Genomic DNA, 13972 nt, shown 5'->3' with positions numbered 1-13972 from the left:
TCTTTCAGAGAGTCTGTCCTAGGTTTGGTTGGCTCTTAATCTCATGGTTTGTATTTTAAGGATCTGCCTCAGTTGCTGGCATTTTACTCTACAAACTGTGTTATCCTCTGCACGCTGAATTTTTATGGGCGAGCAAAACATGTAACCCTGTTTGCCTTGTGGGAAGAATGTCGGTTCTTACATTAACTTAATTTTTTCCCCAGTTCTCAGACAAACTCAAAAATTTTACACTATTTATTTCAAAGACGTATTATGACCAAATTTTATACACACATGCTTACTGAAGTATGAAGCACATTTTCAGCTTTAAGTGGTCTGAGTATTTCACCCACCCCGTGTTACAATTAACTCGTGATATGAAATAATCATAGCAGTAGAAGAAGGAGAGTGCATTTCTGCGTCTAAGGGACAATGACATCAAGAGTGCAAGCCAGTGTTGATCAGCACTGAAAAAAACAGCTTTCTTGAGCAGCTCTGAAGATTAATATAAGGAAAATTTTGGGCTGTGCTGCTCACACATTCCTGTGTTCTTTGTGCATAGGTCCAGACTGCACAGTCAGTAGGAGTTGCAGCCGCCCTGATGCTAAAATTGCATTCATTCCTCACCAGGCCTTCGTAATACTCAGGAGAAAGAGAAAAATACAATGAGTCTTACTTTGGGCAGAGCCTGGCAGCTCTGTGAATACCCCCACATCTGGGGAAGGAGACAGAGAGCGTAGAATAGAGCCGTAGTGGTGCTGGACAGAAATGTGGGTGGTGCTAACGAGGAACAGCCATTCCGTGCTTCACGTCGCCTGATGCATGGCTGGTGGCTGTAATGGCTTAAAAGGCAAAATTTATGCATCACAATTCACAGCGTGGCACGTTGTTGCTGTCTGGAGGAAATGCTGTGATTTTGCGGCTGTCTTTGGAAAACCTCATCAGTGGTACTGTGTCCTAAAATATGTGTGGGTTTTCCGCTTCCGTTTGTGACCAGACATCCTCTGCTGTGGTGGTGATTAAATGTTTTGGGAGAGCAGCAGTAAGACAGACTTTCTGCTCATGTGGCTGCTCAATTTCTTAATGATCTGAATACATGTTTAGTCTTCAGCAATAAAATTTAATATTAGGGGAGTTACTTTAAGTGAACTTCAGTGTTATTACTAATTTACTACTTAGAGGCACAATCTAAGATTCTTGAACTTAATTCTTAAATGAAATGTAGCTTATTCTTAACTCTTAATGTTATTTGCCCAAATATTTTATAGATTTATGGATTTCAGTGCCAGTTCGATTTTAGCAGTAAATAACTAGGCACTTTACTTTTATAGATTTATGGATTTCAGTGCCAGTTCAATTTTAGCAGTAAATAACTGGGCACTTTAAACACAGGTAGCAAGTTTGCACTGGTAAACCTGAGATTTGCTCCCTTCTGAATTAGTGGTGTAAAACTAGACAAATTCTTTTGAGTGAATTTCTTTTTAATTGGTACAGAAACAAAAAAATGAGCAATTTTATTCCTTGAAAGTGATCATCTGCTACGTTACCAGTAATAGCTGTTTTGTGTGATTATTTAAACTTCATGGTCTGTCTAGAAAGCAAATTGATCTCTTCTCTATTCAGAATCATGCATTTATTTAATCCTTGGTGGGAAAAGTGAATATACATGAAGAAAAAAAATTGACATTGTAATGTCAGTTGGTCGGGGAAAAGCTGTTTCTGCCGTGAATCTCGGGAGTAATGAGGAAGGTACAAATGTTTCTTTATTCTCAACGCAGCCTGAGCTCTGACTGATGTAACGCTGGCCTGCTGGCCCTTACCTGGCCAGGACAATCCTATTCAAAGGTCTCCAGGCCTAACCATGTGAACAAGCTTTGTTAGTGTTAATCTAGAGTAATGAATTTTCCCTTTTAGAGTTACTCCCTTAAGGTTTTTAAAGGAACCGAGTTAGATGGAGCAACTTTCTGCCCATGTGCTGTACTTAATACACTTTGTCCTCTCGGACAAAGGAAAGCCCCCAAGTATCCGTCTCTGGAATTTGCCCCTCCAAAGCTAGTATTGGAGAGTGATGTTTTAAGCAAGCAACTGAAATTATATCTTGCCTGACTATCAAATAAAGTATACGTAAAATTCAGTTCCTTCTTGCTCTGCTGAAAAGCTGCTACAGCAGCGTGTGTATCACTGAAATTAATTATAGATTTCTTGTTTGTAGGCAACTGGAGGAGGATATGAAGGTGAAGATGCATATCCCAATGCAGAACTTTTCTTCTTGGACATTCATAATATTCATGTCATGCGGGAGTCTTTGAAGAAGTTGAAGGACATAGTTTATCCTAATGTGGAAGAATCACACTGGTTGTCGAGTCTGGAATCAACCCATTGGCTAGAACATATAAAGGTAACTTTTCGCTCTTTGCTTGAAATAACATTTGTCCAGATCTGTTGCACCAGACTTGGTTTCTTTGCTAGACTGACACAGAACACGTCAGACTGCTGAGACCACAAAACCAGCGTCACAGAGTGTAGGCTTTTTGCCAGCTAGTCTTACATGAGCTATCATTACTAAGGAACAGTAGATGAAATTCAACATTTGTTGTCTGCCTCAAGTCAGATGTCAATCTTTAATAGAGGAGTACATTGTTAGCCTAATTGTCTTCACGTGTGTGAGAACTCATTTATTTTCATTTCTAGCAGTACAGGATGACGGATAGCTGTCATTATGGAGGATTAATAATTACTTCAGTTGTCAGCATGTATCTGAATTTATTTTGGGAATTATGATTTTTTAAAATTTATTTGTAAAATTGGTAACTTTCATCTAGTAGCACAGATGATATACTTAAATTCACCAGTGTTTATGCTAGTTGACTTTTGAACCTTCTGCCTCAAGTACAGCTGTACAAAAGTAGAGTATTATGTAATGAATCCTACTTAATAAAATTGTCATTTTAAGTTAATATTTGTAAAATAAGCATATTAGGAGAGTATAAGTTCCTTTTTCCAACAACTGAGATACTTCAGCATTTTAGTTCAAAGAAAGGAGACAAATGAAATACAGATTTTTTTATTTTTTTTTTTTTAGAGAGTATATCCTACGGTAAATCCTCTCTTTCTTTAAAAAAGGAGCTTATGTTCTTTCATTTTCTGCCCCATTTTTAAGAATTTGCTGTGAGATGAATTAGATCTTACTGAGGGATTAGGGAACCAATCTGTTTCTCTATTTTTATACGAGAAATTTACTTGAGCTCCTAGAAAATTCTTTTCCAATTAACTACACCGTCGTCCTTAGGTCTTTTAATGGAAGCTGTCTCAATTTAGGTACTGTGTGGATACAAAGAAATCAATTTATTTTTGTTAGAACGATAACATTAATCGGTGGTGTTTGATGTCTGTTCCTCTTCACCAGCTTGTCTTGACGGGAGCTATTCAAGTGGCAGACAAGGTGTCCTCGGGCAGGAGCTCGGTGCTGGTTCACTGCAGCGATGGCTGGGATCGGACAGCCCAGCTCACGTCGCTGGCCATGTTGATGCTGGACAGCTACTACAGAACCATCGAAGGCTTTGAAGTTCTGGTGCAGAAGGAGTGGATAAGCTTTGGACACAAATTTGCGTCGGTAAGAATCAGATGATGATCGCAAGGACCGGGCAACGTTAACATCCTACAAAGCTTTGCATGTTGAACTGCTTGTTGTGTCGAGGTTCGATAAGTCTTTTCATTATGCCGGAATTCTGTTTGAACCTGTTTCCAGGTAAATCCGAGCAGAGCTTTTTGCTTTGGGCCTGTTTGGTTAATGTTTTGGTTTTTTTCTCTTCTTTCTCTGAGGACTCTTATTTTGTCCTTGACACTCTTCTAAAGACACAGAATTACTGGGGTTATTGAGCAAAATGGTTATTATTATATATCATATATCATATACATAATATATCATATATATCATATATTATTATATAACTGTGGTTATTGAGCAAAAAAAATGAGAAGGCAGAAAAATTATGCCCTCCCAAACTTGTCAGAAGAAAATCAAATAAGGCTAGGACATGCGGCTTCTGCCTCACTCTCTCTTTGGCTATTTTGAATGTCGTGAGAGGTGTTTGTATGAATCTGCCCAATGTCTATTAAGTGATGTTTTAAATGCTTCTTCCCAAATGGTTTTAACTTAGAATAATAGCTCTCGAGAGGCTGTCACTGGTAATGCTGGCTCTAGTTCTGTTCAGTTGTCTTCTGGATGCTTAGAAGATTAAGTAGAAATTGTCGGTAGCAAGTCCTTAATATCCTTCCCATGTGTAATGCAAAGTGTTTGTTAGGAAACTTGTCAAGTGTCTTAGTGGAACGTCTTTGAAATTGGGCAGCTAACCATTGAACCAGGAAATCATAGGAGGAACCTGGAGCAGCAGCATAGATTGCCAGGGAGAGCGTGCTGGCATATGTAAACATAAAGCCTAAGTGGGGAGCTTTACCAATGGTGTTACTTGTTGATGCTGAACCTTGTAATTCACAGTAACAAGGTACCACACCTTCAGCTGAAATTATTTGTGTAGACTTTGTGTCCCTAGTAGAATATTCTAAAGATAATTCTTAATATTGCTAAAATGTAGGTGATCTGGAAAAATCAAGAAGTGGAAAAACATACCTACATATGTATTTGGAAATTCACAGTTAGCTCCTCGGTGTGAATCACTTCACCACTGAAGTGTGCTTGTAGGATGCAGCAGTCTTTGCTGTGACGTTCTAAAGGTGCTTTGAGGCTTAGGAGATTTGCTTTTTGATTGTTGGGAGTAATATCGGCTGTAGTCCATTTTTTTATGTACTTACCTATAGTCTTCTAGTAGTGATGCTTTACATAAACCTTTGCATTATTTTTCTGGGTACAGCTACAGGAAAACACTGGCTTGCCTTTTTTTATTCTTGTATTTTATTTTGTGTTTTAAAAAACCATTATAGTCATAATGCAGGTAAAATTAGATTATGTAACTGGGAGACTTGTAGTCTCATGCATATATTATGATTTAATGTAAGCTTAAAAAGAGAGATCTGTGTCTCCATCGTTATGAATAAATTTGAATAATCTATGGTTCTTTTTATTAAACCATTCATTTCAGTCTGAGCAGTCAAAAGAGTTTGTTCTCTCTCAGTACATAATACCTTTCTCCTGTTAGGTAGGACTTTTACACCCCTTCCAGATGAGTAGCTCAGTCCTCTTGTTCATCTCTGACAATGTAGCAGCAATAACAGTGATTGAAGCACCTACCTTTTGCTTAAACTGCTATTTTATTTTCTCAACTTGCTGGCTCAAGTAGTATTTTTTGAAAATGATTGAAGCCACTCTCCTTCAGTTAGCCGCTGTTTTCTGGGCGTACCATACGTTCTGATTTGATGGGTTGTTTAGCTTACAGCGAAGGCCGTCCTTTTCTGGAGTGTTCTGTAGAGATGGTGGAGTCTCCATCCCTGGAGGTATTTAAACATGTAGCTGTGGTGCTGAGGGACACGGTTTAGTAGTGGACCTGGCATTGCTGGGTTAATGGTTGGACTCGATCTTAAAAATTCTTTTCCAACCTAAATGATTATACGATTCAAACTGATAATGCAAGCAGAAAATATTTTTGATAATATGTGCTCTATTTTAGTTTGCTAATCATTTGATAGAACTGAGAGTTTGACAGTGAGGACAAGGCACTTCAATGCAGTTAGCGTTTCCTGAACCTCAGCTCTGAAACGGTTGTTCTGCCTTCCCTCAGGTGGGCATTTGGAGAAGAGTAGGTCAAGTCTTTCTTACATTGTCTGGGTTAGAGCAAGCTTCATATTTTCACATTACCAGAATTGCAGTTTGGATGTTTTAATATCAAATAACTAAATAGTAGATGACTGAATAGTTCTTCTCGGTGTTTTCTCTCTAATGAAATACACAATGAGCTTCCTCATTGAAAAGGAATTCCCTGCCCCAGCTTTTCTGTGTATAGTGAATATAGTGAACTTAGTGCACTATTTGGACGCTAAGAACTCTTGCTATGTGGCATGTCATTCTAATAATGCATTCTGATGTAGGAAATATGAGACATAAACATAATTATAGATGAAAAATACTCAGATATCCTAAAACTCCTACCCGTAAGTGAAAGTGGAAGGACTTTCACTCCTTACTCAACCCATGTATGAGCCTGTTAACAGACAACACATATTGTAAGCCATGAAAACTGGAGAGCAGAGGCAAATTTGTCTTCCTTACAGTGCTTTTCTAATCATTTGCTACTGCTGACTGAGTTCAGCTACAATCCCTCATCTCCTTCTATTTCCTGCCATTCAAATCTGTTGCATCTTGCAAGTGATTGTACAGAGCCATGTACTGGTTTTGTCATTTTTCACGCCTTTAAGACACTAAGCCTGCTATCTTACAGGCAGACAGGTAACATCTTAGTTCAACATAGATGGAAGTATCATCCAGGCAAGTATATTCAAGCAGAATTATGGAATTAATAGAATCTCTTTTCCCTGTTACCGGTTATCAGATGTGAAAAGGAAGCAAACAGCTTTTACCAAACCTGCTTCTTGTCTGTGGAGACAATTTCTTTGATTGTTACTTTGGACTCCTTAGAATAAGCAGCTCACCCAAACTTCAGAAATGTGTGTTAATTTTCTGTCAAGAGTGTGAAGATTTCTTTGAGCTTGCTCATGTTCACTGGCTACCTCAGGGAGAATCTTTAGTTTCAAGTGTGGAGTGGGAAGAGGAGGATCTCTGTGGGTTAGTTGCATGATCTGGGTTCTCCAATGGCTTAAATTACAAAAGAAGATCAAGTATGTAACTTGACTTTTGACAAACTCACTATGGTAGTTCAAAATACATCTTGATTATTTGCAAAGTGCTGGATGCTTTTACAGTTCTGCTTGTCCATTAACTAAGAGGTTTTTATAACAAGGCCAATTATCACTTTGCAATTTTTCTCAGACGTCTTTGAAACAGCTTTGCAGTATTTCTGTGTATCTGTATCTCTCCTCCTTGGTGCAATGACTAATTCTGAAATCATAGGAACAGGTTGCTCTATTACAGAAGTATTAATATTGTAGTCCAAAATAAGAAATAATGTCTGTTGACCATAAAATAGACTATTTCAGTTAACAGGAGGCTGTATTGCTTTATTTCAGAGAATAGGCCACGGTGATAAAAATCATGCTGATGCAGACAGATCGCCCATCTTTCTCCAGTTTATTGATTGTGTGTGGCAGATGTCTAAACAGGTATGTTACATCATTCTGCAGAAGGTAACATTGTTAGGAGATTACTGAATCAAACCCCTAGATCTTTATTTTAAAAAAAAAAAACACAAACAAAAAGTATTTCAAGAGAACAGTATATTATGTCTGCTCTGACACTGTAGTCAAAAAGAGTGTGTTTACTTAAAAAAACACGCCATCTCGCTACTCTATTTCTGAAAGTGGCATACAGGCTGTAGGTGTGTTGCTTAATATGGCTTTTCCTTGTATGTCGTGGATACGGGCTCCTCAGAAGCGTTACTGCAAGGGGGGACCCAGCCAAATGCTTTTACAGGATTTGCATCCAGCTGTCTTGAGGGGGTCTGGTCTGTTGTTCCATTTCAGTTTTTGTGAAGCTGTCCCTTGAACTACGGGGACAAATGGTGTTTTGTCAAAGCTCAAAGGAAGCTTGAGAGCTGTTGAGTGCTGTGATTTCAATATTGTATTTTCAGTATTAAAGAAACAAAGCAGCAAACTTAGTCCATTTCAGGCCAAGAATTAAGAACTAAACCTTTATTTTCTTGTGTGGTGCTGCACCATAAAGAGTGCAGTATGGATATCTGTTTCTGTCTTGTTAGTAAAACCACTCTGTAGTTTATTTTTCTGTTAAAAATTAAAGTCATTTTGACAAAAGTTTGGTGGCTAGTTTGAGAAAATGGAGCACTTACTCTGCTGTAAGTATATGAAAGTACTATCTTAAATATTCGTAGATGTATTCAGGCTTCTAAATGCTGCCTTTAGCCTCTTAACTGGAGCATGCGCATTTCTCCCTGCTTTTACAAGGAATTTGTCTTGTCTGTTTTTAGTTTCCTACGGCCTTTGAATTCAACGAGCAGTTCTTGATTACCATCCTGGATCACTTGTACAGCTGCCGCTTTGGTACTTTCTTGTATAACAGTGAGTCTCTTAGAGAAAAAGAGGTTAGTCAAGCCACTAATTGATAATTGTATTGCTGTCTAGGTAATTCCAAAGTTTTGGTTGCATTGTATTTGGTTATATTCCTTGTATGTCAGTGGTTTTGAACTGGCTTTATTTTTGTTATAGAATAGTTGCAGGGAGAATTCGGTGATTTTGGTAGCTTAAAGACAATGCAGTCACTTGTCAAGCACTGGTTTTGGAGTATTTCTAAGACAGTAACTTATCATGCCTCTAAGTAAATCAGAAGTGTGTCAGCTTTAGAATGTAACCATGGCTCCTGTGATGGATTTCCTGATTTGTGCAAATATTTACTGTTCTTTCCTTTTTGTTTTAGAAAGTGACTCAGAAAACATTATCATTATGGTCTTTGATAAACAGTGAAAAGTCTAAATACACCAATCCTTTTTATACTAAAGAACTAAATCGAGCACTCTATCCAGTAGCCAGTATGCGTCATTTAGAGCTCTGGGTCAATTACTACATCAGGTGGAACCCAAGAATTCGGCAGCAAGTAAGTAAATTCTCCATAATGTACAAAAGCCTTTTAGACTTCAGAAATAGGATTTTGTGTCATAACTTGTAGAATAGTACCTGCAGTCTGTTCAGACTTTTTAATAACTATTTTTAAAGATGGAGAGAAAAAAAGGTGAAAATTATTATTCTCTTTTTCTTTTTTTTTTTTTTTTCCCCTCACTCAGAACACTGATCTTATTTCCCTGTTTAGTATCAAGTCATCCTTAAGCCTCTTTTCTTGGGAACAGGACTGGGGGAGCATTTTTAAGGGCATTTGGTGCTACTAAAGCATGAATGACAATGCTTAGAAGTAGGGTTTACTGATCCCTGAAGAGTTGGGGTATTAGCATCACAAACATAGCTGCATTTGCTTAGTCTTTTACAAATTAAGATGAACTATTTGGTCCTTTCTCTTTCAAAACTGCTCAAAAAACTATATTGATGGCTTATGGTAAGATGTTGTGGTTTTTTTAATGTAACTTTGATGACCCAACATTGTTCACATTGTATTATTGTTGGATGAAAGTTGTTATTGTAAATTATATAAGTGGATGAGATGGAAAGCCCAGAAAGGCTTTTATCAAATTACACATAGTTCAGTTCTGTGCTTTTAATGTGGGAACTCTCCACGTTTGTTACAGTCTTGCTAGAAGTCTCACTAGAGTGACACATAAAGATAGTGTGTAGAGACTTCTGTGTCCTTCCTAACAAGTTGGGGAGTTCTGAGTTGGGGAGAAGATAGAGGAGCAATTTCTTTTAACAAAAATCAGTCTTTGCAATCCGGCCCGTGGAATGAATCAGGAGTTTTCAAGCAAGGCACTTCCTTTTCCGCAGCTGATCTCTTGTATTATTTACGATGCTCTAGAGGCTGCAAGAAAGCCGGGGAGCTTGCTATATTTTCTGACAAGTATGTTGCCAGTTTTAGTTTGAGTTCTAGTTTTAAAGCTTTTGTTGCTTGCTGTGAAAAATGAGGGCATTATGCAAAAGGTGAATCCAATGATTTATCTTAGAAACTGCAGGATTATAGGGCATGCAAATGAGCTGTGAATCTACTTTAAAATGTGCTTTGCCGTTATTCAGAAAGGGGAGTTGGCAGCAGTTTCTTACAAACCCGTGTGAAAATCTTCTGTGCTGCTGCTCCTGGTCCCTCATTTTCACCATTTTTATATATAAAATGCAACAGATTTTTTTGCTGCACATGAAATTTACTCTTCATCTTGACTTAAGCAACTGAATAATGGACATGTGGCCTGAACTGGTTGTTTGATGACCTTTCTTGGTGTCATTACTTAGGAGCATGTTTGGCATCAGGCTTCAGTCTAATGAAGAGTCAGGTCTGTCCCTGGCAGCATCATTAACTCTACATCTCTACTCATCTTAGTAGCTGCCTTCTGTCATTGATCCAACTTCCCCAGTTGCTTCAGCGGTCCCTGCTGTCCTCAGATGGGGTGTGTAGTGAGTGGTGCACGTAAGAGTGCTGGTGCAGCAGGTTTTGAAGTGGCGAGGTGGTTACACCTGCCCATGAAATGGTACTGCTAGTAGCTTTTAATTACAGGAGTTAACTGTGAAACAGCAGCAAATTCTTGGCAGATGTCTACAGCTGGATGTAACTTTGGGCTCTTTATCTGCCCTGGACATCTGTAATCCTACTTTTCCATTTGATTCATTGCTCTATCTGGAAAGGGAAACGAAGTTTAAGATGGAAACAGTTAAGATGCTCTTTCTATGAGTAATGTCCTGAAAGCTGGGGCGGCTGATTTTAAACACATTCAACTTTATTCACAAAATTCTCTAATAAAGATTTGCATTTATTTCACTGGTTTATCTACACAAAGTTGCAAATTTACTAATAAAAACTGAAGTAAATTTTGTCAGTAAGGGAAGTTATTTAATCTGAAGACGTGGTTTTCATCTTAATCTGATCAGAGTAGCTAAAATAGTGTGGTTAAACATTCGTTTTAGGGAAGATGATGAGTCATCTGACCTCTCGAGTCTAAAACTTGTTAATAAGTCAAGAAGAGAAAAGTTTCAGACAAAGTATCCTTCCACACAATAACAGATGATAAGAAAATCAAATCCATATGTTCTGGGAAGTGCTGGCTGACTTTGAGGTAGTAAGAACTGTTCATCTGGAAGGCAGAGGGCTCTTTCGTTATAGAAATAAGTATTTCTGTTTGGTTACAACTTGTTCCCTATGTTGTGAGCTACAAATACTGAGTAATGCCAGGGGAACTCAAGTACTGCAGCAGCCTAACTCTGTAGACGTAGCTGGACTGAAGCGGTAAGACTAATACAGCTCTCTTTCTAGCAGCCAAATCCAGTGGAGCAGCGTTACATGGAGCTCCTTGCGTTACGTGATGATTATATAAGGAGACTTGAAGAACTACAGATCACAAATAACTCTAAGATACCCAATTCATCGGCCTCATCAGCATCTCCCTCACAAATGATGTCCCAAGTACAAACACATTTTTGAAGAAAATGTTGGCTTCGTTCTACACTGTAATAGCAAGTGGTGCTTAACATAGAGCTAGAGCATAAAGAGGAATATTTTAATGCCTTACGTTAGACTGTCCTAACACAAATTATTTCAGACTGTCTTCATCTGAGGAGGACTTCAAAACAAACAAACTCGACTCTTCAGTTACGTGCCTTTCAGAAGCTGTGGACTGGGAACATTATTAATCGACTTCTAGTTATGGAGGGCTTTAAGAGGTATTTTGAAAGTCTGGTACAACTGAGATTAAATTGATTTATTGTTTTCATAGAATGCTTTAATTTATTATATTGTAGATCATGTTCTTGTGAGGAAATTCATGCTTCATCTTACACGTTGTGAATAAATACATTGATGGCAGTAGGAGAAATCACATGGTGTAAAATTAGGGATGTATGTATTCCTAACAGGAATACATCTGTGGTGTTCTTGAGATAAATAAATTCTATTGTAATGTTTCAGAGAGAAGTCTTGAAGTTTTCTGGTTACCTGAAAATCATTTTTTTAAAATAAAAATGTGGAAGGGATTTCACTGATAATGCTTCTATTGAAAAAGTTCAGATAGCTCAAATATCAGTAGATATCAAAATACAAGAAAAGTATTTTAATTGTAAATTGATTTTATTTTTTTATTAAAACCAATGACAATTATACTAGATTTTGAGAAGCGCTATTTTGGCTTAACTGTTCAGCACTACAGTATATTACAAATTATCACTGTTGGCAATATTGGTTCTTTGGTTGAATACAAAATAAAATGATTCTAAAAAAGGTTTATGTAATTGAAAACAGACCCACAGAGGCATTGCTTAAATATCCAGTGATAGCCATAGTATTAAAGCTTTTGCTTGTCTTATAAAAGTAAATGTGCCTGATTAAAGGAGCTTTTATACCAAAGTAGGCAAAAATTTTCAGTTTTAAATACTGCTGATAACTTGTACATTTAGAGCTTACTTGTTAATTTAACTTTTGCTCAACAAATTTATTCTTAAGTATTTAAGGGACTTCAGTATTCCAGATTTACATTTAGTGTGTGCACTTATATTGAACCTTCCAGTGAAGTCTAGTTTCAAGCCTTAATTTCAGAGGCTTCTTGTAAAATTTAGTTTGTTCCTTTAAGGTATTTTTTTAATGTTGCAAGCATTTGTTATGACAGCACAAACCTTGCTACTTGATATTTAATTAAAATTGTGCATATTCTCAGATGTTTAATGATATTCAGGCAATCCAGAAAATACTGCAATTCAGAATCTGTAGAGGACTCTTATCTAATATTGTTATTTTAAAGGAGATATTTTGATGCTTGAGGCTTCTGTCACTGTAAATTATTGTACATGTGGTGAGTTTGGATCTGCAAGACATAATAGGATTATATATAAATTAAGTTTTGTCTAAGTATATATAAAATAGTTTATTAGAAATTCTGCAAGTTTATAAAGTGTAAATATTTTGCATATGGAAATGAAATTTTAAGCTATAGTTCCATAAAATAAGGCAAAGTTTAGAGGACATCCAAGTATTTTTAGAACAGTATTTTTTCAAAGGAATAAAAGTGTACCGCCTCTTGATTTAATTCAGTATATACACTGAATTGCACTATTTTTTTCAGGGAAGCTCAGAGCATACAGTATGTGTGTTCTAAATATACATGATTTGTATGACTTATTTTTGTCCTCTAAATTTCATTCTCCTGTCAATGTTCTTCAGTTCAATGTGTTTCCAAAATAACATTGTCCCAAAATCTTGACTTGTTAAATAAGATGCATTACAACAGATAAATGAAGAAGAATACTTTGTTCATGATGTATTTTGTTCATGATGTACTTTACATTTTGAAAGCTATGCATACTCTGGTATATTTGCCTTCAACTTACTCTTGGTTGATAAAAAGAAAAAAAAGCTATTTTTATTAGAATATTTAAAGTTTCTGTATTGGAGTGGAATGTATTGATGACATCTCTGAGTAGTGTGGAGAAATTCAGAAAATCTAATAGTTTTCACTGTGTAAACACTACAGGATAACCTACTGCATTCGAGAAAGTGTAATATAATGGAAATGATCTTTTTGCACTTACTTCATGACATATATAACCATACTTCATATTAATGCTTCAGTCGAATGTCAGTCTTTTGAAGCTCTGTGCAGCCTTGTATTTTGTTCAAGTCAGATCAGATACTTGCTTTAGTTCTGTTTTTCATGGCACTATTAGGCAAACACAGAGGTGGTTTTAATCCAGTACTTTTTGGGAAATCCTACTATATGAAGTTATTGAATGTAGGTGTACAAACCGATCAGTGCTAACAGGAAACTTTGCTCCTTCCCACTGAAAGGCGTGACCCGGCGGCTGAGCCCTTCCTTACGGTCGCAGCCCCGAGCAAACCCGGGGAAGCTGCAGAGGGGGCGAGTTCCAGGTGTGCGGTGCCTCCTCCAGCTGGGCTGGGCTATGTGAGCAGCAACAGCGGGAAATGCCCAGTGTGCAATAGGAAACATCTGTCTCACAGTGAATGCTCTTTTCGTTCTTCTGTTGTGTATTCATTCGTCCGTGGCCCTGAGAACATAACCTAGTTTTTGTGCTGGGCTTCAGGTGCTTGTTTAGAAAGTTTGTGGATTTGCTTACACCTTACCTGCCCCAGCATCCCTGTTAGGGTTTGTGTACTACCTCCTTGTGACGTATTTTTCAGCTCTGCCTTGAGTTTGGGGTTGGGGTTTTTTTGTGTCTCGCAGTTTCTGTGTCATGCTTGGGAAAACTAGTTTTCATACCTGACCGGGAAGCTCCTCCTGTGCTCCTTGCTGCGCCTTAAATCACCACCGGTTGCCCT

General features: G+C 37.5%; 1 protein-coding gene across 1 annotated transcript in view; it reads left to right on the top strand.

The window, feature by feature from the left end:
- The window catches only part of MTM1 (myotubularin 1), a 30965-nt gene extending 19522 nt beyond the window's left edge, over positions 1–11443 (top strand). Inside the window, exons 9-14 of the mRNA XM_009878426.1 lie at positions 2192–2377; positions 3386–3592; positions 7117–7209; positions 8031–8144; positions 8477–8653; positions 10964–11443. Of these exons, the coding sequence (XP_009876728.1) occupies positions 2192–2377; positions 3386–3592; positions 7117–7209; positions 8031–8144; positions 8477–8653; positions 10964–11131 (945 nt within the window). The 3' untranslated portion in view covers positions 11132–11443. The remainder of the gene's footprint in view (positions 1–2191; positions 2378–3385; positions 3593–7116; positions 7210–8030; positions 8145–8476; positions 8654–10963) is intronic.
- Positions 11444–13972: the final 2529 nt, after the last annotated feature.

The sequence above is a fragment of the Apaloderma vittatum genome, unplaced genomic scaffold (genome assembly GCF_000703405.1).
Source record: "Apaloderma vittatum isolate BGI_N311 unplaced genomic scaffold, ASM70340v1 scaffold8251, whole genome shotgun sequence".
NCBI classification, from domain to species: Eukaryota; Metazoa; Chordata; class Aves; order Trogoniformes; family Trogonidae; genus Apaloderma; species Apaloderma vittatum.
This window is presented reverse-complemented; position numbering and strand designations above follow the sequence as displayed.